This window comes from Vanacampus margaritifer, chromosome 2, assembly GCF_051991255.1.
Source record: "Vanacampus margaritifer isolate UIUO_Vmar chromosome 2, RoL_Vmar_1.0, whole genome shotgun sequence".
NCBI lineage: Eukaryota > Metazoa > Chordata > Actinopteri > Syngnathiformes > Syngnathidae > Vanacampus > Vanacampus margaritifer.
This window is the reverse complement of record NC_135433.1, coordinates 43,049,258-43,074,716: the sequence shown is the minus strand read 5'-3', so window position 1 is coordinate 43,074,716 and position 25,459 is coordinate 43,049,258. Positions and strand designations below refer to the sequence as shown.

The following is a 25,459-nucleotide window of genomic DNA, read 5'->3' as shown; positions in this document are numbered from 1 at the left end:
CCAACTTGCTTCACAATAGGGTTGAACTTGGGTGGATTTTTTTTTAAGCATGACAATTGACAATGTTTTTTGTAATATAATAGACATGACCCATGGTTAAGAATCCATCAAGCCAAGAAAGATACAAGCTCAAGATAGTCCACATGATTTTAATATATAGAAAATTCATTTATAAAAACAGGTAGGAACACATAATTGCTTAGATAACTTAAGCAATTATTGAGAAAAGTAAAATTAATACGAAAAAGTAAACATTTCAATGTGAGTCTATAAACCTTCTTGTCTCATCCCAATAATTGTAAAAACGGCAGTTAAGTCAAGAAACCTCACAAGGTAACAATGAAATGAGTAATTTTGTTATAACATGCTACCTTTCCTGCTTTAAAATGTGATTTACTTTTCACATTGAGCAAGGCTAATTTCCTTTATTACCAACGATAACATTCAGTTTTTTTTGTGTAAAAAGTCCCTTACATTGCATACCTGTATATTACAAATTAAAAGAAGTGAGGAAAACAGGAGCATGGCTGCAACACTTCAGTTCTTTCTTTACTCGTGACAATGATGAAGGATATGTGTGATTTGCAGATGTGGGCATTCCATCAATATGTTATTGTAAGATGCCCGTTTTGTTGATGATTAACAAATGATGGGAAACTTTGACAAAGCGATGGACTAATCACTGCCGGAAGCGGGTTTTTATCCGTCAATGTAATCATCAACAACCAGGTCAGTATTAACGGACTTTCTTAGTTCATCAATGACGGATGCCCGTTATGCTGACGAATAACGGAGACACTGACAGACGCCCATTTTGCTGGCCCACTGCTGAGGACGACTTCCACTTCTTTCCTGGGACTGCAGCCAAGCCAGTCTTTTTTTCTGGCTCTGTCCCAAAATGATAGCTGGTCTTGTTGTAGAGTTCAGGTGACTACAGACCATGATGATAATATTTTCCTCCTGTTGGAAATTCCTCGTTATAGCTATGCTAGCATTAGTTTAGTGCTCAGGTTATTTCTTTTACATTGTTAGACAGGAAAGGGGTCCTTTGGTGCCACGTTTAAAATTTTATGTCAGGCAGGTTATTGAACAGCTAAAGGGTCCTAAAAAGGGGTTGGCCCTGCGGAGCAGTATTCCCAGCATTTATGACACATACTAGATGTGGCAACATAAGTAAGGAAAAGAATAGTAACATAAACAATGCCAAGTGGGAAATAGTGGTGACAAAATAAGTTTAGCAATGACGGAAGCCCAGTTAAATATTGACTGATTGTTGAGTTTGGTTCTTCTTGAAATATTGATGGATTGACAACGGATGCTCAAAATTCATTGACTCTGGGTGTTTTTTTTTGAGTCAGTTTGTAGATATCTGTCATTAACATAATGAGTATCTAACTACTTATTTTACACATGTTAAGAATTTTCATTATTCCTGTGCAGTTAAGTTTTTACAAACGACATTATTTCCTATTAGAAAGTAGCTTATAAATCTGTGTTCCACTAAGTGTACGAGATGATGAGTTGAAAGGCAGTGTCTTTGCTGGTCGTTTCACAGAGGGAAGAAAAAATGTCTCCGTAGCAGCTGTAGCAGGTTAAAAGTTTGAGATGACATCTGAGTGAGTGTGGCTTCCTCCCCTCATATCTTGTATTTCATCTTGCCACTGTCGCTGATCACACAGATATGCTGTAGGAAAGACAAAAAAGAGGAAAACAATGGCCAAAAAGGACAATATAAGTGAGTTCGACTACAATTCAAGTTGCAAACAGTGGTGAATATGACTATGCCATACTCCACTGCTTCCGATTGGGGTTTGTCTCGGTGAATTTGCTGATAGGAGTGCTTAGTCCTAGAAATCACCCAAAATGGCTGACTTCCTGTTCATTTTCAGGAATAGGTCATATCACTTTTTTGTGCCTCCTTCGACACAGTGAAGCTGGCGTCAAGTGTTTTTTTTTTTTTTTGTTACACTCCAAAACTTCTTGGAAAATGTCATAGATATAAATGTAACAGCGGAATAAAAGATGGATGGATGGAGGTATAAAAGCTTCACGATTTAGCGTCACCCATCTATCTATCTGGGACACTTGCTTTCAATTGGGGCACATTTTATCAAATTACCTGGTGTGACTTTGTAAGTATAAGCCTTCATATTTGCCCAAAATGGCTGGTTCAAACTCAAATCGCAGACTTTTAAATTTCGGACATGGGTCTTTGACACGCATTCTGTGATTACTGAAACTGGTGCTAAGGGCTCATTTTTGTTACATTTCTAAGAATCCTTGAAATGATCATCAAACCTTAACGCCACTTTAAACCGACATTAAACGGTATAGGCATTAAGGCTTTGTAATTTAGTGCCTAGTCAACCCAAAAAATCGATTCGGCAATACATCACAATATTACAGCGCGCAATTCTCGAATCGGTTCGATATGCGGCCGAATCGATTTTTAAACATCAATTATTTTATGGGAATATTCAACAAAACGTCTTACTCAGGGTTAGGATTCACACATTAATCATGGAAGAATGTTATATTAATGTAACATTAAGCCTTAATATTTGATTTCAGTGCTGTTCAAACATGAAACAGACTGCAACCTGTTTGTTAAATGCAGTGGCTCACTTATAAGCCTGAATTTTCAGATAAATATATTTTCATACAAATCTTACAGTGTACATGTACAAGTTTACTGATTAGTATTTTCAAAATTTTAGTAAAATTATATATTTTTTTCGCAATAATTTATAGATTCATATCGGGATTAATCGGTATCGAATTGAATCGTGACCTATGAATCGTGATACGAATCGAATTGCCAAGTACTAGGCAATTCACACCCCTAGTAAACAGTATGTCAATTTTTTTATGAAATCCACAGATTTTTTTCAAATCAGTGAAACTAATGACAAGGGCCAATTTTACTTTCCAGGGGCGCTACTCAGGCCATGCATACACGTACTCGGGGGGTTTTTGCAAACGGGAGATGTTTTTCTGCATTTAATAACAAACAAAGGTTTCTAAAAACTCCGGCCAAAGTGAAGGTTTGCGTATTTCTCCGGCTCCGCGGTCCCGTGTGTCCGTCAGTAAATGAAGTTTTACGTTGTCGTCTACACACGTCACTCAATCACATATATCAAGTTGTTAAAAAAACAAGAGAAAAAGGAGGCTTGGATTTGCTTCCCCATCAGGGAGATCATATTTGTATGTGCGGGCTTGGCATGTATCTAATTGTAGGCCCAATTTGTGGAAGTGGCGATGCCAGACGGAGGCGTACTCTGATTGGATAGGATTTGGGGAACTGTTGCCACCTTAAGGTCTGGATCTGTTATTAACATACCAAAAAACGCATTAATGCGGTTAGCTGTGGATGTTTTCTTTTGTACAAACGTGGTGGTGTGGACACAATTTTTTCTCCACCCAGAGGAGGGAAATAGCCATTTTTAACTCATTCACTGCCATTGACGACTATAGACATAAAAAATTCATGTGAACTATTTCTATGAGTTTAACCTTTTTTTTCATTTCATTTAATTTTTTATGAAAACCTAGAATTTTTTTTATTGTACATTTGTAACAGATATAAATTTATTATGCGATTAATTACGATTAAACGGCCCTTATTTTTATTTTTATTTTTTTTAATTAGGCCCGTTAGGCGATTACATTTTTTAATTGTAATAATCACATGACTTCACTAGTTAACTAACGATTAATCACAAATTTTATATCTGTTTAAATTTACAATAATTTTTTTCTAGGTTTTCATACTCTTGTTAGAAAAAAGTGGAAAAAAAAATTTAACTAATAGACAAAGTTTAAAATTAATTTTCGACGTCTATAGCCGTCAATGGCAGTGAATGAGTAAAAAGTACCCTGCTACGTGTGTACATGACCTCAGTGAGTTTTGGGAGAGGGTGTGGGGGAGGGGTCACATTCTTGACCTCTAAAATACAAACATTTACTCCAGAATAGGCACGTTTGCAAAAGTTGGTTAATTTCGGGCGTGCTGAAGCCCCCAAAAGGCCATCCTTAATAAACAAAGCCGTTCCAATACAGTAGTGCCTTTGCACAGCCTGGTGCTCGGGCCCAAATAGTAAAAGCCCCTCACTTACATTAAGGTCTCTAAAATACTCATTGTAGTCCAAAGCATATCCAACCACGAAGCGATCAGGTATCTCAAAGCCGACATCTGAAATGAAACAGGACCATACAGTCCCATTGTGTATTTTTACCATTCATTGACTCATACATAAAAAAGGTTCAGCACATGTTTTAAATATGAATGAGCCATTGACTCATTATCATATAAAAGTGGGTTGGTCAGATACATACAGTCAGGGAGGCTTGTAGTGTTGCGAGGCACCCTCTTCACCAGCAATCTGAAGAAAAGATTAGAAAATATTCATGCTCTTGCATATGTGACCTAACTGTATTAATTTTTAAACAGTACCACTTGTGTCACTTATTGGCTCTGTCTCCTGTCTAGACTGGAAGGCGGATATTGAGTGATTCACCAAGTGGGACAACCAGGCTGGTTTTTGTTTATAGCGTTCCACGCAGTCATAACTCACCCGGCAACTTTGATCATTTTGGGATGGAAGGCCTTGACGTGCTTCAGGAGAGCCTTCAGGGTCTTGCCGGTGCCAATAATGCCCTGAGTCGTGCAAGCAAGACAGCAAAACAGGATTGAGAAAGCACAAGATTACCGACGTGGAATTTCCAGACAAAGAGCTGATTAATTTCACACTGTAACAAGCGGGAGGGGTTCGTTAAGTGGGTCGCTCTTACGTCAGCTTTTAGGAGTAGCCTCTAAAAACAAATCTGGCTTCTACTGAATGAACAAAAACAGACCTGACCTCTTACACTGCAAAATGCTGGGGAAGTGAAAGTGACACATTGCATACAGTATTAACGAGTACAATCATAACTAGATCAGCTGGAGACTGCATGGCAGTGTAAAGAGAGAATAATGCTCATTAAGTCATTATGCTACTTTATTTAAGAGTTTAAGAAGATATTTGTGTGTGGTGACAGGTTTTTTTTTGTATACAAAAGAGCAACAATGTATTGATTTCATCATCATCCTCTCTCCCACGTGGAAGTCTTCGAAAATTGTCGTATGTGCGTCATCATTGTGTTGCTATGTGCTTGTTTTTTTTCCCAGGTCCATACTGTGCTCTCCATGAAAGTAGCACAGTTTCTTCCTTCTAAGAAATTCATGGCGCTACTTAGGGAACCGCCAGGCTTCCCAAACTTCCCATTCATTCTCCCTCTGTTGGTCATTGTTATTTTTCTTGTTTCGCGGACAGGTTATGACTATGAAGTAGAGCTGTCAAACTATTTTTATTTTTTTAAATCAGATTAATCACATCTTAGAATTTTTGATTAATCACGATTAATCGCTTAATTAAAAAGTTTTTTTTTTTTTAAATCAAAATGTTTTGCCCGCCAAATTTGAAGAGCACCTGTTATAATGTTATGAGGACGTTTTCAACATTTTTTGATCCACTGCACATGCTCATGCAAATGACCCCAATATTTTGACATGAACAAAAATTCTGAGTGTCATACACACGCATTTAAGAAAAGCTTTACTTTGATGCATATAGTTATGTGTTTATTGCTCAAACACAACCTGTGCTACCTTTAATGTAACCATCCGCTGTCAAGCTAAAGGATCATCTGTGCTCAAAATTAATAGTGTGATTAATGCGATCATTTTTTGTGATTAATTAGTTAACGCTTTAAATTTGACAGCACTACTATGAAGACAAATTCCTTGCGTTTTTCAATATTTGGCCAATAAATCTGATTCTCTGAGGACAGCTGTGATATTCCAGCCCAAATGTGGTTTCATTATTGATTTAAAGGATGTTGATCAGAGCAGCATTAAATTGGTTATTTATACATTTCAAGGACACGCAACGCAAAAAAAACCCCCAAAAAAACAGAACTCTTACATAGGGATGAACAATGGATGAAAAATGTCTAGATGATGACAGCATAGCTTTTCTCCGTGTTTACTGCAGCTCAAAACATTTCAAAAGGAAAAGTTGAGCTGGCTCCCCTTGACCTGGAATGCCATCTTTGTCAGGACGACGGGGAAAAAAAGGGAATGAAAAACATGGCTGACTCACCTCCACAATCAGTACGTTCTTGTGAGGGCAGGTCAGCAAGGGAGAGACCGGGGAGGGAAAGAAAACATTTAGAAACATTTCATAAATTGCCAAGCCGGATATCCAATCATGCAAATATTGACAAAAAAGTGATTAAATACAGTGAGTTATCCTGCAATCTGCTTGTTTGTGTACAGACAAAATCCATCTGTTCTTTTTTTTTTTTTTTTTTTTGCCGCTTGTCCTCAATAGGGTCATGGATGAGCTGGAGCCTATCCCAAAAGCCTTTGGGCTAGAGGCGCGGTAAAACCTGGACTGGTTGTCAGCCAATCCAAGGTCACACAGACCAAGCATTTGCGCTCACGTTCTCAACTATATTTTTGAGTCTTCGATGAATTAAAATGAATGTTTTTTGAATGTGGGGAGGACCCAGAGTAAAAAAAAACACACACACAAGTATAGGGTGGAACATGCAAACGCCAAACAGGAGGGCTGGAGCTGACATTTGAACCCAGAAGCTGTCAACTGTAAGGTAGACATGCTTAACGTAAAAGTTAGGGGTGTGCCAAAAAAAATAGATTCTCATAAGAATCGCGATTCTCATTTAGTACGATTCAGAATCGATTTTAAATGTCCTAAAATCGATTTTGATTAAATTATTTTATACTGTCTTGCCTTTGCCTGTGTGCGCGCCTTTATTTAGAGCGTTGTTCACGTTGTACCCAATTTGGCCACTTAGGGGCAGTGTGGTTTCACGCGGTCTAATACACTGTTAAGTTATAGCCACATTAGAGAGTAGAAGGAAAAAGTCACAATCAAGTTATTCCATAAAAAGTTGTTTTTTTGCAGTGTGGAGCCGTTCTTTTGAGTGATTAAAGGGTAGCGCGCTAATTAGCATTAGCGAGTCAGACTGGAGTAGATCATTACGATTCCTTGCACATCTATAGATTGAAGCAAAAATCAGTGTCAACCAAATCATTTTGAATCAAAAATCGTTCTCAATCGAAAACCAATTCCGAATCGAATCGCAGACCCAAAAATCGGAATCAAATCGAATCGTGAGACATTCAAAGATTCCCACCCCTAGTAAAAGTATATCCAATCCATTCATAAATTCTATTTCAATTGGTTTGACATTCAATCTGGATCGATACCAACGTCATGAGATCGCACTGGTACATGTTGCTGCCTTCCATGCAGTGTGTTTCATTCCCACAATACCCAACCACAACCGAAACCACGGCTTAAAAAAAAAAAAGAAAAGAAAAAAAAGGTTTGCATCAAGAAGGGCATGGTCAGGAAATCATGCTGTGGTGAAACCTGATGACACAAGCTTAAAGTCACAATAACCAAGGAGACCGCAATCTTCAACTTTCAGTTTCTCTCCTGTATGAACTGCAGCAGTTTCATCAAATATTGGCAAATACGTCTTTGAACCAACCAAAGACTGAAAAAACATTTTTGTTGATGAAATAAAATAAAAGCAAAAATATCTAATCATATTATTTTACGCCTTTTCACAGTGGCATATATACTGTATATGATCATGTTATTTTCCCTTTATAGTAGAGTGTGCGGACCCTACACACTCTTTGGGGAGGGGAGGGGTGGAGTTTTTCCTTATACCTCATTTGAAGTCATGTCTTCCCTTTTTTGTCAACTGTGGCTGTCGCTTTAAGATCGTGCACGTACTCGCACGCGCAACATGAACGAGCCTGATACAGATACTGCTAAGAGCTGCTGTTACGCTTTGGGCCAGAGGTGGCAGTCGCGAGTAAAAAAAAAGTGACAAACTGCACAAAGATCCTTTAATATAATAACAAAAATCAAAATAATTTTTTAAAAAAGTAATTATAATTGAAACCCCAACAATTTTTATATATCTAGTTTGATATTTATTTTAGCTAAATATAAAAATTTAAAAAATCCCAAGTCTCCTAATAAAAGTTTTCCAGCATTTTTCCGTCAAAATAACCCAAAGATAATGAAATGGAGCACACTTTACATTCCCTGGTTCAATCACTCCTTTTTGGGGGGAGCGGTTCTGTCACATAAAGTACGATATGATATCTGATACAGGGCTCATGATAACGATTATCTCACGATATGACGATACCGCGATTATCGATATATTGGTCAGGTAATAAATCCACAATAATCTACGATTAAATTACTCAAAACATAAATTGATGTTTTTTCAATGAGAAAATAGTTTCTTTTTGTACCATCACTGAAACAAAATATTAAAACTGGTGTCTTCTTCACAGTGAGTACTTAAGTGTATTTTTTTTTAAACAAATACAAATGTCTTCTTAACAGAGACCACTTTCTGTGAACAAATTTGTGTCTTTCTTAAACACTATTGTCATGCAACATGTCAGTCAGTTACATAATGAATTGTTTCATTTTATAAACTGTGACGATTTTTGGCAACATTTTATTATTATTTTTTTGTAAATAAATAAAACTACTTAAATGTTAAATCCAATTAGATCAATATTAATGTTCCTCAGAAATTGTGTGCTTCTAAAATTCGAGCCATAAAATATGTTTTAAAATGTCAGTTGTTAGACAGATAATAAATGTCTTAAGCTCATGAGTCTTCTTCGCCTGAAGATTTCCCTGCCACTCTCATGAGGGGCTCCCCCTAGCGGCCTGCCAAGTAATTGCTCAATAAGTGATGAACAATGGAGCCGTTATAGCGGCTGTATATTAACTACAAATATCGCGCTACTTGCGTAGGCGTATCGATAATCTATAGGGAGACAAAGTATCGCAATGTCGATATATCGTCACACTCCGAAACCTAGCGACTTTTCATGGCATTATTGGAGACTCTGAAACGCCACCCACCACAGCACTTACAGCCATTTTCAGGAATGGAAGGAAAAAACAAAGAAAATGGAGAAAACAACAGATTTACTTGGTTGTTTCATTTCTCGCTTGATGATTTGGCAAGCACTCCAGAAACCCGACTATTTATATACAATACAAACAATACGTACATTTCCCAAAATGTGACCCCTTTAATTATTAAAAGGGATTGGCAATACTGGCCCTGTGTTTACTTCAAGGTTCAATACTGAAATCTTGCACAGTCGCACACACCACTACGCGTCCGCTATCAGTCTAGAGTCCAGTTTAGCACGTCCCCCAGTGAAATAGCTGAAATTCTACAAACGTCCGTCTAATCAACAGGCTACCATTTATGTGGGAAGGAGTAGCCTTGCATCACTTCTGCGGAGCGAGGACAATATAAGAGCTAATAAAGACAAATTGTATCCATTAGATTTTTTAACAAAAGGTTCATCATCCAAGCGCGCGGTCACACTTTGTGTTCACATCTTAGAAATGGCGGTTCTGTGTGGAGGAATATGTCAGAATATTATTCAATTCCACATTACTAGGCAACGCTGCGACGTCATGCCTCTTCCCACACGCTTCGGCTCAGTCATTTCTTCCAGGATAACACTGTTGCATTTTGAACCTGAAGCGCGCGCGTCACCAAAAAAAAAAAAAAAAGCTCGGGGGATTTCACAAGCACTCTCAAAATACAAACATGTCAAGTGAGCAAGGCGGCCGATGTGACTCAAAGCCTGCAAACTCATCACCAATTCATCTTCTGGGTATATAGGCCACGCCTTTATGCCTATATAGGGCGTGTGTGCGTGCGTGTGTGTGTTCAGATCAGCTGATGTACGTATATTACCAAGGAATACTGTCTTGTCAGTGAAAGTGTACGCACACACATACAAGCAAATAAATATTCAGTGCTGTGCTCGTACACGTCTCATGATAGAAATACATGACTCACACAAACCTGAAAATTCTCAGGAGTCTACGCCTCACCTCAGGCTAAAATTAAAACATTAGTCAACATTTTAAACGGATCCGCCCCACAAATAATTTTTTTTTTCCTTGACATTTTTTTTTTTTGCTTTGCGGAATCCTGATGACAAATGAACAGTTATGCTCTTCGGGTGCACATTTAACATAACCTCTGTTGTATTTCACAACAGGCTTCGTTCATGAGGGATTTATTGAAAGATGACGGGTTTTTTTTTAACCTAATTCTGGTTACTTAATTCTGCCTGTTAGCGAGAGCCACCACATCGTGATAACTTACATTGATGTTTCTGCATTTGGCAATTTATTATTATATTATATTATTAGTATGGGATTTTTTTTTAATAGGTTTTAGGTGAACTAATGAATACACACACACACACACACACTCGCACGCACGCACATCCACATACAAAATATATATATATATATATATATATATAAATAAATTAAAAAAGGAGAGCAATGATGACATGTCAAATCGAATGAACAATACTGAGCTCTGGGAAAGAAAAAAAAAGGAAAAAAAGAAAGATGACGTTAGCAAACGTGTTCTAGTGGTTAGCATGAATGCCTCACGATTCTGCGGTTCGGGTACTCAACTCTTGCGTAGTCACCGATAGCGATTGGAAGTACCGATACCAACAGTACTTTTGATACATAAAAAAAAAAAGTCTGATATTTTTTTAAGGCATTTTTTCCTTAAAATTGCACAAAATTCATTAAATTTATTTAATTTATATTATTTTTTTATTTAATTAAATAAAATTAATTAAAAATGTCTTTATATATTTTTTTTCAAATTGGTTGAACTTATAAGGCTGTCACCTTTATATTCCTTTCGACCACAGGATGGAGCCATTTTCACATTTCTGATGTCTCTCAAGCGTCACTGCTGGTATAGTGCAGTGGTGTCCAAACTCAGTCCTCGAGGGCCGGAGTCCTGCAGGTTTTGGATGGTTCTCCTCTACAACACACCTGAAGCTCAACAGCAAGCTCTGCATAAGCCTGATAATGATCCTGTTCATTGGAACAGGTGCGTTGGAGCAGGGAAACATCCAAAATCTGCAGGAATACAGATGAGAGGAAATGCTGCCACCTTGAGGCAATCAGCTGTCAATACAGGACCTTCTAGTAACACCAAGAACTGAACATGGGTTATTTCTCAAGTGACTGTTGCTGTTTGAGGTATTTGAAGTGCAAATTCCACACCACACTGGGAACAGATAAGGGTCTGTGTCCACAACGTTAGACGCACACAATGGTCCAAAAGCGGAAGGATTCAAATTGAAGGGCAAATTAATCACATTTTTTGATGGATTAACTCTTTGACTGCCAGACGTTTTCAGAAACGGGATGTCGCCAGTGCCAGCCGATTTAAGCATTTTGACTGATCTTTCAAGGTTCACAGAAAATGTTGTGTTTGGACTATGGAAACACACGTACTACCAAATTAAAGATTGAACTCTCATCTTTCATCAGAAAAAAAAGTTTGTTTCTACCTTATTCCGTTCTTCAGTAATCAACAATAGAAAATGGTTACTTTCACCGAAATGCTCTGTTTTGAAACAAAAAGCGGAGAAAAAGGGCTTTTTGTGAAACGATGTTATTTCATGCACTCTAGTGAATTGTACACTTCTTTTTGTCCATGAATGATGCCACAAACACATAAATAGTGCTTTACTTCTGTAAAACACTATCACCAACAATGAAAAAGTGTTTTTTCATAGCAAAATACGTTTATTTCCATTCAACAGTGTAACAATTTGACAAAACAATTTCGCAAACTATTTACAAATTTGTGCAACTGTGGTACTATTTACAATTATGTGGATGTTTCAAATACAGTTTTTCTTTTTGTAACGCTCTCCTGCGTGCAAGGAGACGCCGCTGGACTCGCACAACAGTTTACTTTCACTTTGTCCGTTTCGCGTGCAAACGTTACACTTTCTTGACTGCCTTTTTTTCCGGGGAATAAATAGCAAGTAGCAGACTGTACACACTCCTCCGATGAATATGCATTGGACTCGGGGCACTCTTCGTCGTCCGATCGAACGTCCGCCTGTGCAGAAGAGCTCGGTTGTGCTGCACGTTATGACGCCATCATAGCCGCCGCGTCAGCGGTTCCAATTTCGCCGTCAAGCTCGGATTCACCATCATCATCATCGATGATGATCATCGTCATCAATGTGCTCTTTTAGCGTTGGTCGATGCCTTTCGTCTTATAAGTGTAGAGCTGCTTTACAAACGGGCACCACTTCCTCCTCAGCCATCTAGCCCCCCCCCCCCCACGTCTCCTACTGCCGCGTCAATGCTTTCCATCCACGGAGTCATCACCCTCATCATCATCATCGATGATGATCATCGTTGTCATCAATGTCCTCTTTTAGCGTTGGTCGATGCTTTTGGTCTTTGAAAAAAACGGCTCGGGCGTGAGCTCCTCGCAACCGGTCGCCATTTTTCCTTTGTTTTCCATTCTGATCTCCTGCTCGATGCTCTAGCTCCGCCTCTACTGATGCCCACCCGATCTTGTCAAAAGACAGTCATCGCTGCCCTCTAGGGGCCAAAAATAGTCCTTAGGCACAACCGACCTTATTGAAACTTTCACCACAGATGCGGAAGGCTTCCCCCCATCCGTTTCAAAAAAAATTAAAAATAAAATTGGATGACGTCTTTTGACGTCATTGGCAGCCCTCCGTAGGTTTTTACTTGACGTCTTTAAACGTCAGTGGCAGTGAAAGAGTTAAATAGTTGATAAATACACGTGTCTGAATACTTTTGTCTAAACAACATTTGTGTAATGTTTGTTAATCTGTCTTGCCACAAATAAATTTGACTTAGTAACTAACTTCATGCAGAGAAGGTGGTCGACAGTCTGGATTTAAGCTTTTTTTTTTTTAACTCTTTGACTGCCAGACGTTTTCAAAAACGGGTTGTCGCCAGTGCCAGCCGATTTAAGCATTTTGAGTGATCTTTCAAGGTCCACAGAAAATGTTGTGTTTGGACTATGGAAATACACATACTACCAAATGAAAGATTGGACTCTCAGCTTTCATCAGAAAAAAAAGTTTGTTTCTACCTTATTCCGTTCTTCAGTAATCAACAATAGAAAATGGTTACTTTCACCGAAATGCTCTGTTTTGAAACAAAAAGCGGAGAAAAAGGGCTTTTTGTGAAACGATGTTATTTCATGCACTCTAGTGAATTGTACACTTCTTTTTGTCCATGAATGATGCCACAAACACCTAAATAGTGCTTTACTTCTGTAAAACGCTTTCACCAACAATGAAAAAGTGTTTTTTGATTGCAAAATACGTTTATTTCCATTCAACAGTGTAACAATTTGACAAAACAATTTCGCAAACTATTTACAAATGTGTGCAACTGTGGTACTACTTACAATTATGTGGATGTTTCAAATACAGTTTTTCCTTTTGTAACGCTCTCCTGCGTGCAAGGAGACGCCAGGACTCGCACAACAGTTTACTTTCACTTTCACATTGGTCCGTTTTGCGTGCAAACGTTACACTTTCTTGACGGCCTTTTTTTCCGGAGAAAAAAAAGCAAGTAGCAGACTGTACACACTTCCTCCGATGAATATGCATTGGACTCGGGGCACTCTCCGTCGTCCGATCGAACGTCCGCCTGTGCGTGCTCGGTTGCGCTCCGCGTTACGACACCGTCATAGCCGCCGCGTCAGCGGTTCCAATTTCGCCGTCAAGCTCGGATTCACCTTCATCATCATCGAGGATGATCACCGTCGTCATCAATGTACTATTTTAGCGTTGGTCGATGCCTTTCGTCTTGTAAGTGTAGAGCTGCTTGCAAACGCTCGCCATTGCCCGTTCCCTCCTCCATCTAGCTCCATCTAACGTCTTCTACTGCCGCGTCAATGCTTTCCAACCACGGAGTCACCATCATCTTCATTATCGATGATGATGATCGTCATCAACAATGTGCTTTTTTAGCGATGCTTTTGGTCTTTGAAAAAAAACGGCTCTGGCGTTAGCTCCTCGCGACCGGCCGCCATTTTTCCTTTGTTTTCCATTCTGATCTCCTGCTCAACGCTCTAGCTCCGCCTCTACTGACGCCCACCCGATCTTGTCAAAAGAGAGTCATCGCTGCCCTCTAGGGGCCAAAAATAGTCATTAGGCTCAAAAAACCTGCTTAAAACTTTCAGGAGAGCTCCGCAAGCCTTCCCAGCACCCGTTTCAAAAAAAAAAAAAAAAAAAATGGGAGGACGTCTTTTAACGTCTTTGGCGCTCCTCCGTAGGTTTTTGCAGAACGTCATTTAACGTCTTTGGCAGTAAAAGAGTTAATTAGCATTTCAGCTTAGCGACAGCTGTTCTTTCATGCACCGTTTTTTTAAGCAGGGTACACACATACAGACAAGTAGGCCAAATTTGAAAATTCTTCCTCTCCTGTGATCAAAAAGAGGAAAATCCGCCCCAAAAATAAATCTGCTGATTTTTTTCCTAATTTTTTGGTGGTGGGAAAGTTTGAATGTTTGAAAAGGATAAAAATCATTAAAAAATACAAATCATAATCCATTGATCTTTGCAAATTTTAAAATAGCTAATTTTGGCAAATTAAATTGTCTGACCAATTGTGCGGCACACACATGCAAATTTTTTCCCATCATGTTTAGGGTAACTCACAATATATATATATATAAAAAAAAGAAGCCTGTATACATTTAAGGGTGAAAAATCTCATATTAATATGAATACGAAAATTAATGTATTACCTTTCCAGCTAAAAATGACAAGTCCTCTGCTCCAAGAATGTGAAGGTCTTCTGTGGACTTATCATTCTGAGGAAAAGCCAAGAGATATCATCTTTACTAGTTTTCATCGCTTTTTTCAACATTTAAAGGGACTGCAACATAAAAAATCAACTTTTAGGAGCTTTTAGTCCAGTTAAAATGTTAATTCCTCACCAAAAACATGACCAAAATTCCTTCATTCGCCCCTGTATGAGAAATTCTCCAGCACCAGCCCCTCCCAACCTGAGAAAACGAGCTGTTGGCACGGTGTGACGTCATTGCGTGCGGCCCCACCCCCGCACCGCTTCTGCGGACTAAACGTACGCCCACTTTCTCTGAGACCTCCCTCCATGGGATAATGACAAAAGTAGCAATAAAACATTTGCGCTAATAAATTTAAATGAATGGTGAATAGTGTGCTCGCCCCATAAGCTAAAAGGCGCGGGTTCGCGACCCGCTGTGGTGCTTTTTTTCTTCTTCTCCTTCTTTCCTCTAACGTCTCTGCTCCCCTCCTCTTCCACGATTTCTTGCGGCAAGGACCTGTTTTGTTTCAAATGTTTATTCAAGAATTGATGGCTTGCGTGACCAAACGCAGAGATCGAGCAACCCGTGAAATTTAAAGTCCATTCTAAAAATCGTCTTAAAACCAATCTGTAGGTTTCGTGGGCATTGCGCAAAGCAGTCGGCGCGGCTGCCACAGCGGGAAAGGGGGGGTTTTACTGAACCGAGTGTTTGGCTTCCGGGTAAGAAAAATAGTAGGGATGTGCCCAAAAAAAATAGATTCTCATAAGAATCGCAATTCTTATTTAGTACGATTCAGAATCGATTTTAAATGTCCCCAATTAAAAAAAAACATTTTATACTGTCTTGCCCTTGTCTGTGTGTCCCTTTATTTGGGGCGCTGTTCATGTTGTACCCTGTTTGGCCACTGAGGGGCAGTGTGGTTCTACACGGTCTAATACACTGTTAAGTTGTAGCCACATTAGAGAGTGGAAGGAAAAAGTCATGATCACGTTATTACAATAAAAGTTTGTTTGTTTTCAGCGTGGAGCCGTTCTTTTGAGTGATAAAAGTGCCGCAAGTAGCGCGCTAATTAGCATTAGCGAGTCAGACTGGAGTAGATCATTACAATTCCTTGCACATCTATAGATTGAAGCAAAAATCATTGTCAATCCAATCATTTTGAATAAAATAAAAAAATCACTTTTAATGGAAAATCGATTCTGAATTGAATCACACTCCCAAAAATCGGAATCGAATCGAGAGACATTCAAAGATTCCCACCCCTAAAAAATAGCCATTGTGTCAAAGGTAAGATTTCATCATTATATGCCTATAGTTAACTGTGTAAGGGCTTAAAATAGCGCGGTGTAGTACCTTTAACAACAGTTATTAGCTTAGCATATAAACACACTGCTGTGACAGTATTCCACATTGCTACGAAAGACATTGAAATCATTGTCATGGGACAATGAACTACTCTGAAATGATTTCAGAACGAAATACACTCCATTGCGTTTCCTCGAAGCTCACCAGGTAGCTCTTGAGTCGGATGAAGTGGACTCTCATGGGGATGGTGCGGTCCGAGTTGCAGCTTAGCGCCTTGATCTTGTCCACCAGGTCGGCGCAGAACTGGTAGCCCCCTTTTAGCACGCATAGCACCACAATGTCATGGTCCCCCAAGTCATCCATGATGTCGCGAGCGAGACGTTCCGTTCTAGGAAGCAAAACAGGTCCAGTTGGTGGACAGTCCGGGACAAATGGCAATTTCACACGGAATGAAAGCGTTCATCCATGTTGTCCTATCTTGGCAGGGTCAACAGGCAAGTTACTCACTCACATTTACACCTAGAGGCAATTTAGCGTTATAGAACGAAATAACTAAATTGGCTTGGAGTCTATGAGGCCTTTATTTGAGGAACCAATTGCTTTGTATTCATCCTGCATGGAAAAAAATGGACTAAAAATGTACAGTATACAATTAGTTGGGGTCTCTGGAGTTCATGCCAAGCTATCGAGTGTGAAATTAAACAACCACATTTTTGTGGGTGGGCTGCTTATCATCAGAAGATGTTTCTTTCAGTGAGCCGTTCTTTATGTTTGGTCCAACTGACTCTTCAGGTTCTAATGTGTGGATATTATGCGGGTTCAGACCGAAGACGAAAAAGCAAGTCGCCCCACGTGTCTCAAAGTTTGAACGGCTGCCCCCGAGATGCTCAATTCATATTCCATAAATGCTACATTAATCAGAATCAATGCTATGTTTAAAGTAATGGGGCTGCATAAAACATGCTATTGTAAAGAAAATGTGTAGGTTGAAGTAATATTCAGGGGCTATTCAAGCAGCTAGCTTGAATAGCTAGTTTTAACTGTCTTTGTTTTTGTCTGTCTACAATGTACAGCACTTGGTTGTTTTTGTTTTTGAGTTATATATTTAAAGTTAAGTAGCTACTAGCTACCATGCAGCAATGATGCGAGCGGCTACTCAGTGTTAACAATTTTGTTGCTACATTTAGCGACTTTACAGAATGCTCTAGAGACTTTATATTAGGGGTGGGAATCTTTGATTCCGATTTTTGGGAGTGCTATTTGATTCAGAATCGATTTTCGATTGAGAACGATTTTTGATTCAAAATGATTTGATTGACAATGTTTTTTGCTTCAATCTATAGATGTTCAAGGAATCGTAATGATCTACTCCAGTCTGACTCGCTAATGCTAATTAGTGCTCTACTCGCGGCACTTTAATCACTCAAAAGAACGGCTCAACAACTTTTATTGGAATAACTTGATCGTGACTTTTTCCTTCTACTTTCTAATGTGGCTACAACTTAACAGTGTATCAGACCACGTGGAACCACACTGTCCTTTAGTGGCCAAATCGGGTACAACATGAACAGCGCTCCCAATAAAGGCACACACAAACAAAGGCAAGACAGTATAAAATAATTTAAATAAAATCGATTTTGGGGCATTTCAAACCGATTTTGAATCATACTAAATGAGAATCAATTTTTTGGGCACACCCCTACTATATATATATATTTTTTTTTAAAAAGCAATCAGCAACAATTCCATTGACTATTTGTGGTGCTACTCAAGACTTCTGGAGACTCTCTCTAGAACTCTCTCTAGAACATGTTCACAACTCCATAATCACCACTAGTAGCTAATTTCATCATATTTTGAAGGATTTTCCCAGGTTTTCAAAGTTTGTTGGCACTCCAGATAACCATTTGTATACAATCAATTCAAAAAGTAGTCTTTCCCAAGTTCTGTGTATCTTCGTAACAACCGCCAGTTGTTGAGCCAGTAAATGAGCCAGAGGCTGCACTAGCACTTACTGTGATCTTTTGAATCCGAAAATGTTATAAAAAGGAAGAATGGAATATTCAGATGCCATTCGAAAGACTGGATTTTTTTCTACTGGTTAAAATTGATTTGACTCAGTTGAACTGGACGTGCAGGCGAAAGACTGCTGCTTAAGGCGGCTGTCCTCGTGATACCGTGCGGTCATGAGTCTGAAAAGTGCACTGAACGTATTGACTTTCTCACAACCACAAAATAAACTTTAAATAGTCTGTCATTTTGCACCATGAACAATAGGGGTGTGCCCCAATAAAACATAGATTCTCATAAGAATCGCGATTCTCATTTAGTAAGATTCAGAATCGATTTTAAGTGTCCCAAAATCGATTTCATCTAAATAATTTTATACTGTCTTGCCCTTGTTTGTGTGTGCTTTTATTGGGAGTGCTGTTCATGTTGTACACGATTTGGCCACTTAGGGGCAGTGCGGTTTCACGCGTTCTGATACACTTAAGTTGTAGCCACATTAGAGAGTAGAAGGAAAAATCAATCAAGTTATGCCAGTAAAAGTTGTGTTTTTTTGCAGCATAGGAAGAGCATATGTCGGTGAGTAACGTTAACTTGCTTCTCTAAACATTTCTGAAGCGTTTTGTATGAATAGCCATTCTTTTGAGTGATAAAAGTGCCGAGAGTATCGCGCTAATTAGCATTAGCGAGTCAGACTACGGTAGATCATGACGATTCTTTGTAATCTACAAATTTAAGCAGAAATCATTGCCAATCAAATCATTTTGAACAAAAAAATCGCTCTGAATTGAAAATCGATTCCGAATCGAATCGCAGGCCCAAAAATAGAAATCGAATCATGAAAACAAACTCAGCCATGCTGGATATGTATCACATGAGGTGTCAAACCAGATCGCAATGGACATGCAGCATAAATCAGCCATCAAAAAAATGGAGATGACTCACACGTCAGGTTACACCGGGGGTGTCAAACGTACGGCCCGCGGGCCAGATGAGGCCCGCAAAGGGGTTTAATCCGGCCCGCAAGATGATCTCGTAAAGTAAAGAAACTGAGCGATGTCGGACCAATTAATCAGACGGGCCAAATCAAAACATATACATTTGTAATTTCACGATCCTCAGATGAGCAATGAAACTTGTACACGGAATCGACCTGGATGTCATTATTTTACACACAACCTAAAATTGCGGTTTGATGAAAAAAAAATGAAAACATAAACAACATAAATCAAACATAAATGTGATGAATACGACACACAGTCAGCTATTGGTAACACAAACACATATGACATGGATTAACATCCTATAATTTCATTAACTGCGCCCACCAGGCATTCTGGGAACAACAGAAAAAACACTGTTTTATGTTTTTGGGATGTCTGCACTCTAAAAATGTAAAAACATGCAAATCTGTGTATAACTGGTGCCAATTTTTTTGAAATTATATACCATGATTTTACCAGTCTGGCCCACTTGGTAAAATATTTCCCTCCATGTGGCCCCTGAACTAATCTGTGTTTGACACCCCTGGGTTGCACGAAGCACGTGTATTGTGAAGTTAGTCTGTGTCCAACCGCTTGTTGTTTTTTTGAATTAGTTTTCCAGACAGTTGCACCGTGCTTAGATGTCAACCCTGAGACACTAGCTCTATTGTACTGTACTTGTTCAAAGTGGCGTCAACTGGTACCTGTCCATGATGACTCCGTGCGGAACCACGACACATTGCAGATCTCCGGCGTAATGTGCCGGATAGCTGAAGAGCTCTAAACTGTAACCTGGCCAGTCATCGTCAATCTGTGAAGTGAGGGATGAAAATATATATCAACAATTCATACCCGTGTCGCCTCCTCGCTTGTTTAGTTGTGCAACTCGCAGCTTTGCAGTGTCGTAAAGTTTACAAGGCAACTTGTTGCAAACTTTACGGCGTCTAGAATCTAGAATTTGCACGCTTTTGTCGTGCTTTTCCTACCACAATCCCGCCGCTTCCTCCCTCGGTTTGGAGCACGACGTCTGCCATGTTGCTTTTTATCCGCAAAGTGGTCATGCAAGCTTCTAGGAGGACTTGTTGGCAGGCTACGAGGAGAGGAGGGGCTGAAGGAATGTGCTCACTGGTGTGCTTGATCGCCTCCCTCCTCTCCTCCCCGCTTGCATTTGCAAATGCAGCAGGCTGCAAGACTAGCAGCTGCCGCTAGAGGCGCACTTACTCTTTGACTGATGCTCCATTGAGCCAAAGTACAGTAATAACATCGATGGTCCTCGGTTTACAACCGAGTTAAAAAAAATAATAATAATAATAAAAAATAAAAAAATAAAAATAAAGGTTTACGACTGAGTTCCCGGATTTGTATGATTTGTAACACATGGAATGCACGTTGGTATGGGAGCTATGGAATCCCATTCCCGAGAGTTTCAAAATAAATAAATAAATAATAATAATAATAATAATACAAACTGCCTTTTTTACATGTCGAGAATGGGCTTCCATAGGATAATAATAATTAGAACAATAATAATAATAATACAAACTGCCTTTTCTTACATGTTTAGAATGGGGTTCCATAGGATAATAATAATAATAATAATAATAATACAAACTGCCTTTTTTACATGCCGAGAATGGGCTTCCATAGGATAATAATAATAATAACAATAATAATAATAATACAAACTGCCTTTTCTTACATGTTTAGAATGGGGTTCCATAGGATAATAATAATAATAATAATAATAATAATAATAATAATAATAATAATAATAATAATAATAATATAAACGGCCTTTTTTTACATGCCGAGAATTGGCTTCCATAGGATAATGATAATAATAATAATAATAATACAAACTGCCTTTTCTTACATGTTGAGAATGGGCTTCCATAGGATGATAATAATAATAATAATAATAATAATAATAATAATAATAATAATAATAATAATAATAATAATAATAATAAAACAAAATGTTGTTTTTTTTTACTGGCGAAAATGGGCTTCCATAGGATACAAATAAAATTCAACCCAGCCTTCCTTATAAGCGAAGTGCGACTTACCTTTGCGCATGCGTGAAAATCAAATAAAATAAAAAAACTTGCTACCAAACAAAGCGGAGTGCTGAAAGTGTTTGCGTAACTGCACACCTTAAAGCTTGCAAGCATTGTTTAACCGTCTTTCAGCCTTATGGGGGCAAAACAACAGGTGCACTTGGTGCCATTCTTATAACTGTCCTAATGGAATTTATCGGCAAAAACACCATTGCAATGCTCGAGAAGACAGAAGTGTACACCTCCGTTCATTCTTCCCAATTTCCAGACAGAAAAGAACGATCCAAATGGATGTATAAAAGGCTAAAATTAATTTTTTTTTTTTACACATTTATTCTGTCAATATCCTGAAAGCGAAAGAACAGGCGGAAGCATCACGAAGCTTGCTAGCGGACGTACGTGTAACCAAACTAATGGAGTGACAGTCATATAAGAACCTGCTTTTAGCCCCAATTGACCCCCTTCAGTGAAGAAAGATCCTATCCGTCTCTTGATTGCGTCCCGGTGTTGTGTCCTCGGTTCAACTCCCGGTAAAGTCCACACAGTTGAATAATAAGCACTTAAATAGGCTTAACTGTCGTGTCTTGGCAGAGGGCAGTCAGTAAAAACATGGTATTCATGTTTAAAATAGATTCAATAAAAAACATCAACTTTCCAACGGTTGAAATGGTCCAAATCAGCGCTTCCCTCGTTAGTCGAGATGCGCACTTCGCTTATTTCTCTGCTTATTTAATTGTTATCTACAAACAATTCTTACTTCAAAAAGTTCAGTGTTTCACATGATAAAGTCCCAAATTGATGGATATCGATCACACTAGTTTCAGCAATTCAGGAACGTCCTCAACCAATCCAAATTTGCTTGTGAAATACTGAGCAATTCAGGGAAGCTCTTTTTACACTCAATCATGGCACCCAGTTGCTCCTAATTAGCCTGTTAACCTGTGGGATGTTCCAAACAGGTGTTTGATGAGCCTCCTTTTTTTGACACCCGTCCTAGCTTTATTTTGAATGTTTTGCAGCCATAAAGTTCCAAGTTAATGATTATTTGCTAAAAACAATTATCAGTTTGAGCATGAAATATTGTCTTTATGGTGTATTCAATTAAATACAGGTTGAACATGATTTGTAAATCATTGTATTCTGTTTTTATTTATGTTTAACACAATATCCCAACTTTATTGGAATTGGGTTTGTATTTTATTATTATTATTATTATTAATTGTATAAGTATATTATGCTTCATGGGCAGCACAGTGACATATAAGTGACGAGCAGAATATTAAAAGTTCAGGAAAAGTTCTAAATGTCAAACGCCAGTAATAGTAACAATAATGAGGCCCCTAAAAATGGATGTGACATATCCACCTCTAAAACAACCCATTTCCACCATGACAAGAAATATGATGTTAAAATGTCCCTATTTTTCCTGATTGTAGACGAAATCGTGCCGGTCATTAAAACACATGGGAACTGTTTAAAATTGGGTAAAATGTAGTGATGGCAAAATGAAGCTTCATGAAGCATTTGGGATACTTTTTGACTCCTCTAGATGGTGCTCTTGGTTTAAAAATAAAGGCAAGTGCAATACAAATTGATTACATTTGCATTGCATCTTTGAATCACGAGTGCCATCTTGAGGAGTCAAAAAGTATTGCAAGTGCTTCATGAAGCTTCATTTTGCCATCACTAGTAAAATGCAGTCAAACTGTTGTAATATTGCCACCTAGTGGAGGAAAAGTAACCTTCACCTCATATCTGAGCCATGGTGTAGTATATTCATATTTTTCCCGTTATTGTCATACAAATGCTTAAACATGAACTGACATTGGCTGTCATGAAACGAGACTTGATCTCATGTGCACATGAATGACACTATATGTGTGTGGCAGGGTGCGAACGAGTGAATATTGCATTCACCACCCGAGGCCTCATTATGGCCACTCATTTCAGCACCATCATCATCATCATCATCATCATCATCATCATCATCATCATCATCATCATCATCATCATCCTCCTCATCATCATCCTCATCCTCACCCGCGTGCAGCAATCTGCTGAACGCTGCTGAGATGTAGAGACAAGGTGTCTGGGCCACCCACTCCTGCTCTTCCTCCTCCGTAGCAGCAGCTGTAATTATACGCGGCGCAACGCTGGCATCTGCGGAGGCAGATGTCAACATCAACATTTGAGTTCAATCACCTTGGAGGGATGAGGAGGCGTTAAAGCCACGCTAAAGTGACAACATTCATCAAGAACGAGGGGAAATTATCATCCTCCGGACAACTTTGATCACAAATGTGCTCCCTTTTAGGCTACAATGTAACAGGCGTCATCTTAGCACATACATCTTGACAAGACAAAAGGGAATGTCAAAATCGAGCGCCAAACACACATTTAAAAAGTGAGAGACCCAACATATGATGAGGGAACAAATCTGCAAATATTTTGTTGCTGTAGAGAGAGGACCAACGCGTAACGATGTCTTGTGTAGTACCCAGACTAACCTGTGAGTGGCAACATAGTGCCACAAAAATACAAAGAAGAGTAGAAGAAGCTAGGCTACCTCTTAGCTTATGTGTTAACCAATATTCTTGTTTGCTTGTTTTTTACTCTGGTGAATGACTTGGGAAATATATTAACACATAACGAAAATCCGGCAAGGGATTGTTGTTTGTTTGTGAACAGGATGACCCCCCAAAAATACACATTATTCTCATAATATCTCAGTTAAAATTTAACTTGAGTAACAGTATCAAGTGGCTTTGTTGCTATGAAATGAAGATCTATTCCCCCCTCACAAAATGATTACTTTATTCTCATTATTTCAAAGTGGTTTATAAATGTAATTCTTATAACATAACTTCTTCCATTTACTTTGCAACTTGATTAAGATGTTGACAGTTACAACACTTATTTCCCCTGCACTGCTATAACACTTATTTCCCCTATGTAATCTTTTATTTTTTATTTTTTTTTAAATCTTAAATCAAGTTTACAATATCCCCCCCCCCTTCCCCCAAGTTCCGATTTAGTTATTTTTTGCGTACATAACTTTCTTGTCTGCTTCTTGTTTATAATGAACCCTGTAATTACACTCTTGACCACTAGGTGGTGGTACACTATTTAGTTTGACACTAAATTTGAAATAAGAGGAAAGAAAACAGGAAGTACTTGAGCTCAGCCAAGTTTTTGCTGAACATTACTAAATGTCGAATCCTCTTCCATTCAGCTTTTTCTGCAACAGCTCTAAATTCAGTTTATACATTTTTGAGCATGATTATTGATGTATGTGTGGGATTTGTTTTCACAAGTGTTACGCATAAATACATACAGACATGTGTCACACTGTACAATATTTCCGTGATGTCCATTGCTCTTGCTCTCTAGCAATATGTTATTTGTATGTAGGCCTAGTGTACTTACAAAAACAAGTGTCATAAATGCTATCAAAACATACCTATAGGGAGTATTTAAATACAAACATACAAACACATACTTTTTTTTGGGGGCGGGGGGGGAGCATAATCGCCATGGAGAGGGATGATGACGAGCATCCACACAAAAGCTTTGTGTCTTTGCGGCGAGCCACATGGCACAGGGGCCAGGAGACGGGTTGGGACGAGGCCTTGTCACATTGTTTTTGATGCCCACGCCGTTGTCACGGGCGGGCTTCCTCAGCCCCCCTCAGGGCGCGGGCCAGCAGTCTGGCTCTGGCATTTCACACTCACTCAGCAGTCAAGGCCTGTGACCGTCTGCAGACTTCAGCGCCAACTGCTACCTTCTCCCCTCACCCCGTCGCTGGGCCAATTATGAATATTCACTTGCGCTGAAAGTAATTCTGTCGGACATGCGACTGTCCCGGCCGATAATGTCAGCGTTGTTGTGTGGAGGATTTCAGGGGACAATCTGGCAAGGATGGGGCCATTATTGTGCTGTGTTCTTGTTATTGTGGTTTCATCACTGTTTGTTTGTGTGTTTGTTGGCAGGATAGCGCACAAAACGACCAAATTGATTAGCGTGACTCCCTGTGGAGGGGCGGGGCAAGGAAGAACCTTAGGAAATTGTGGTGCAAATTAGCAATAAAATTCAAGTATATGTGATTGGCGGGTCTCTATTAGGGGTATGCCAAAAAAATTGATTCTCAAAAGAATGGAGATTCTCATTTAGTACGATTTAGAATCGATTTTAAATGTCCCAAAATCAATTTTATTTAAATTATTTTATACTGTCTTGCCTTTGTTTGTGTGTGCCTTTATTGGGAGCGCTGTTCATGTTGTACCCGATTTGGCCACTTAGGGGCAGTGTGGTTCCACACGGTCTGATACACTGTTAAGTTGTAGCCACATTAGA

The 25,459-nt window shown here is 39.0% G+C and overlaps 1 protein-coding gene across 1 annotated transcript; it reads right to left on the bottom strand.

The window, feature by feature from the left end:
• Nucleotides 1-133: 133 nt before the first annotated feature.
• On the bottom strand, nt 134-20,186 carry prtfdc1b (phosphoribosyl transferase domain containing 1b). The gene is made up of 9 exons (XM_077559343.1): nt 20,036-20,186; nt 19,754-19,860; nt 16,264-16,447; nt 14,713-14,778; nt 6,141-6,158; nt 4,575-4,657; nt 4,336-4,382; nt 4,116-4,192; nt 134-1,684 (listed from the first exon to the last, which is right to left on the bottom strand). The coding sequence occupies exons 1-9, from the start codon at nt 20,108-20,110 to the stop codon at nt 1,637-1,639; spliced, it is 705 nt and encodes a 234-aa protein (XP_077415469.1). The 5' UTR covers nt 20,111-20,186; the 3' UTR covers nt 134-1,636.
• Between the last annotated feature and the right edge of the window lie 5,273 nt (nt 20,187-25,459).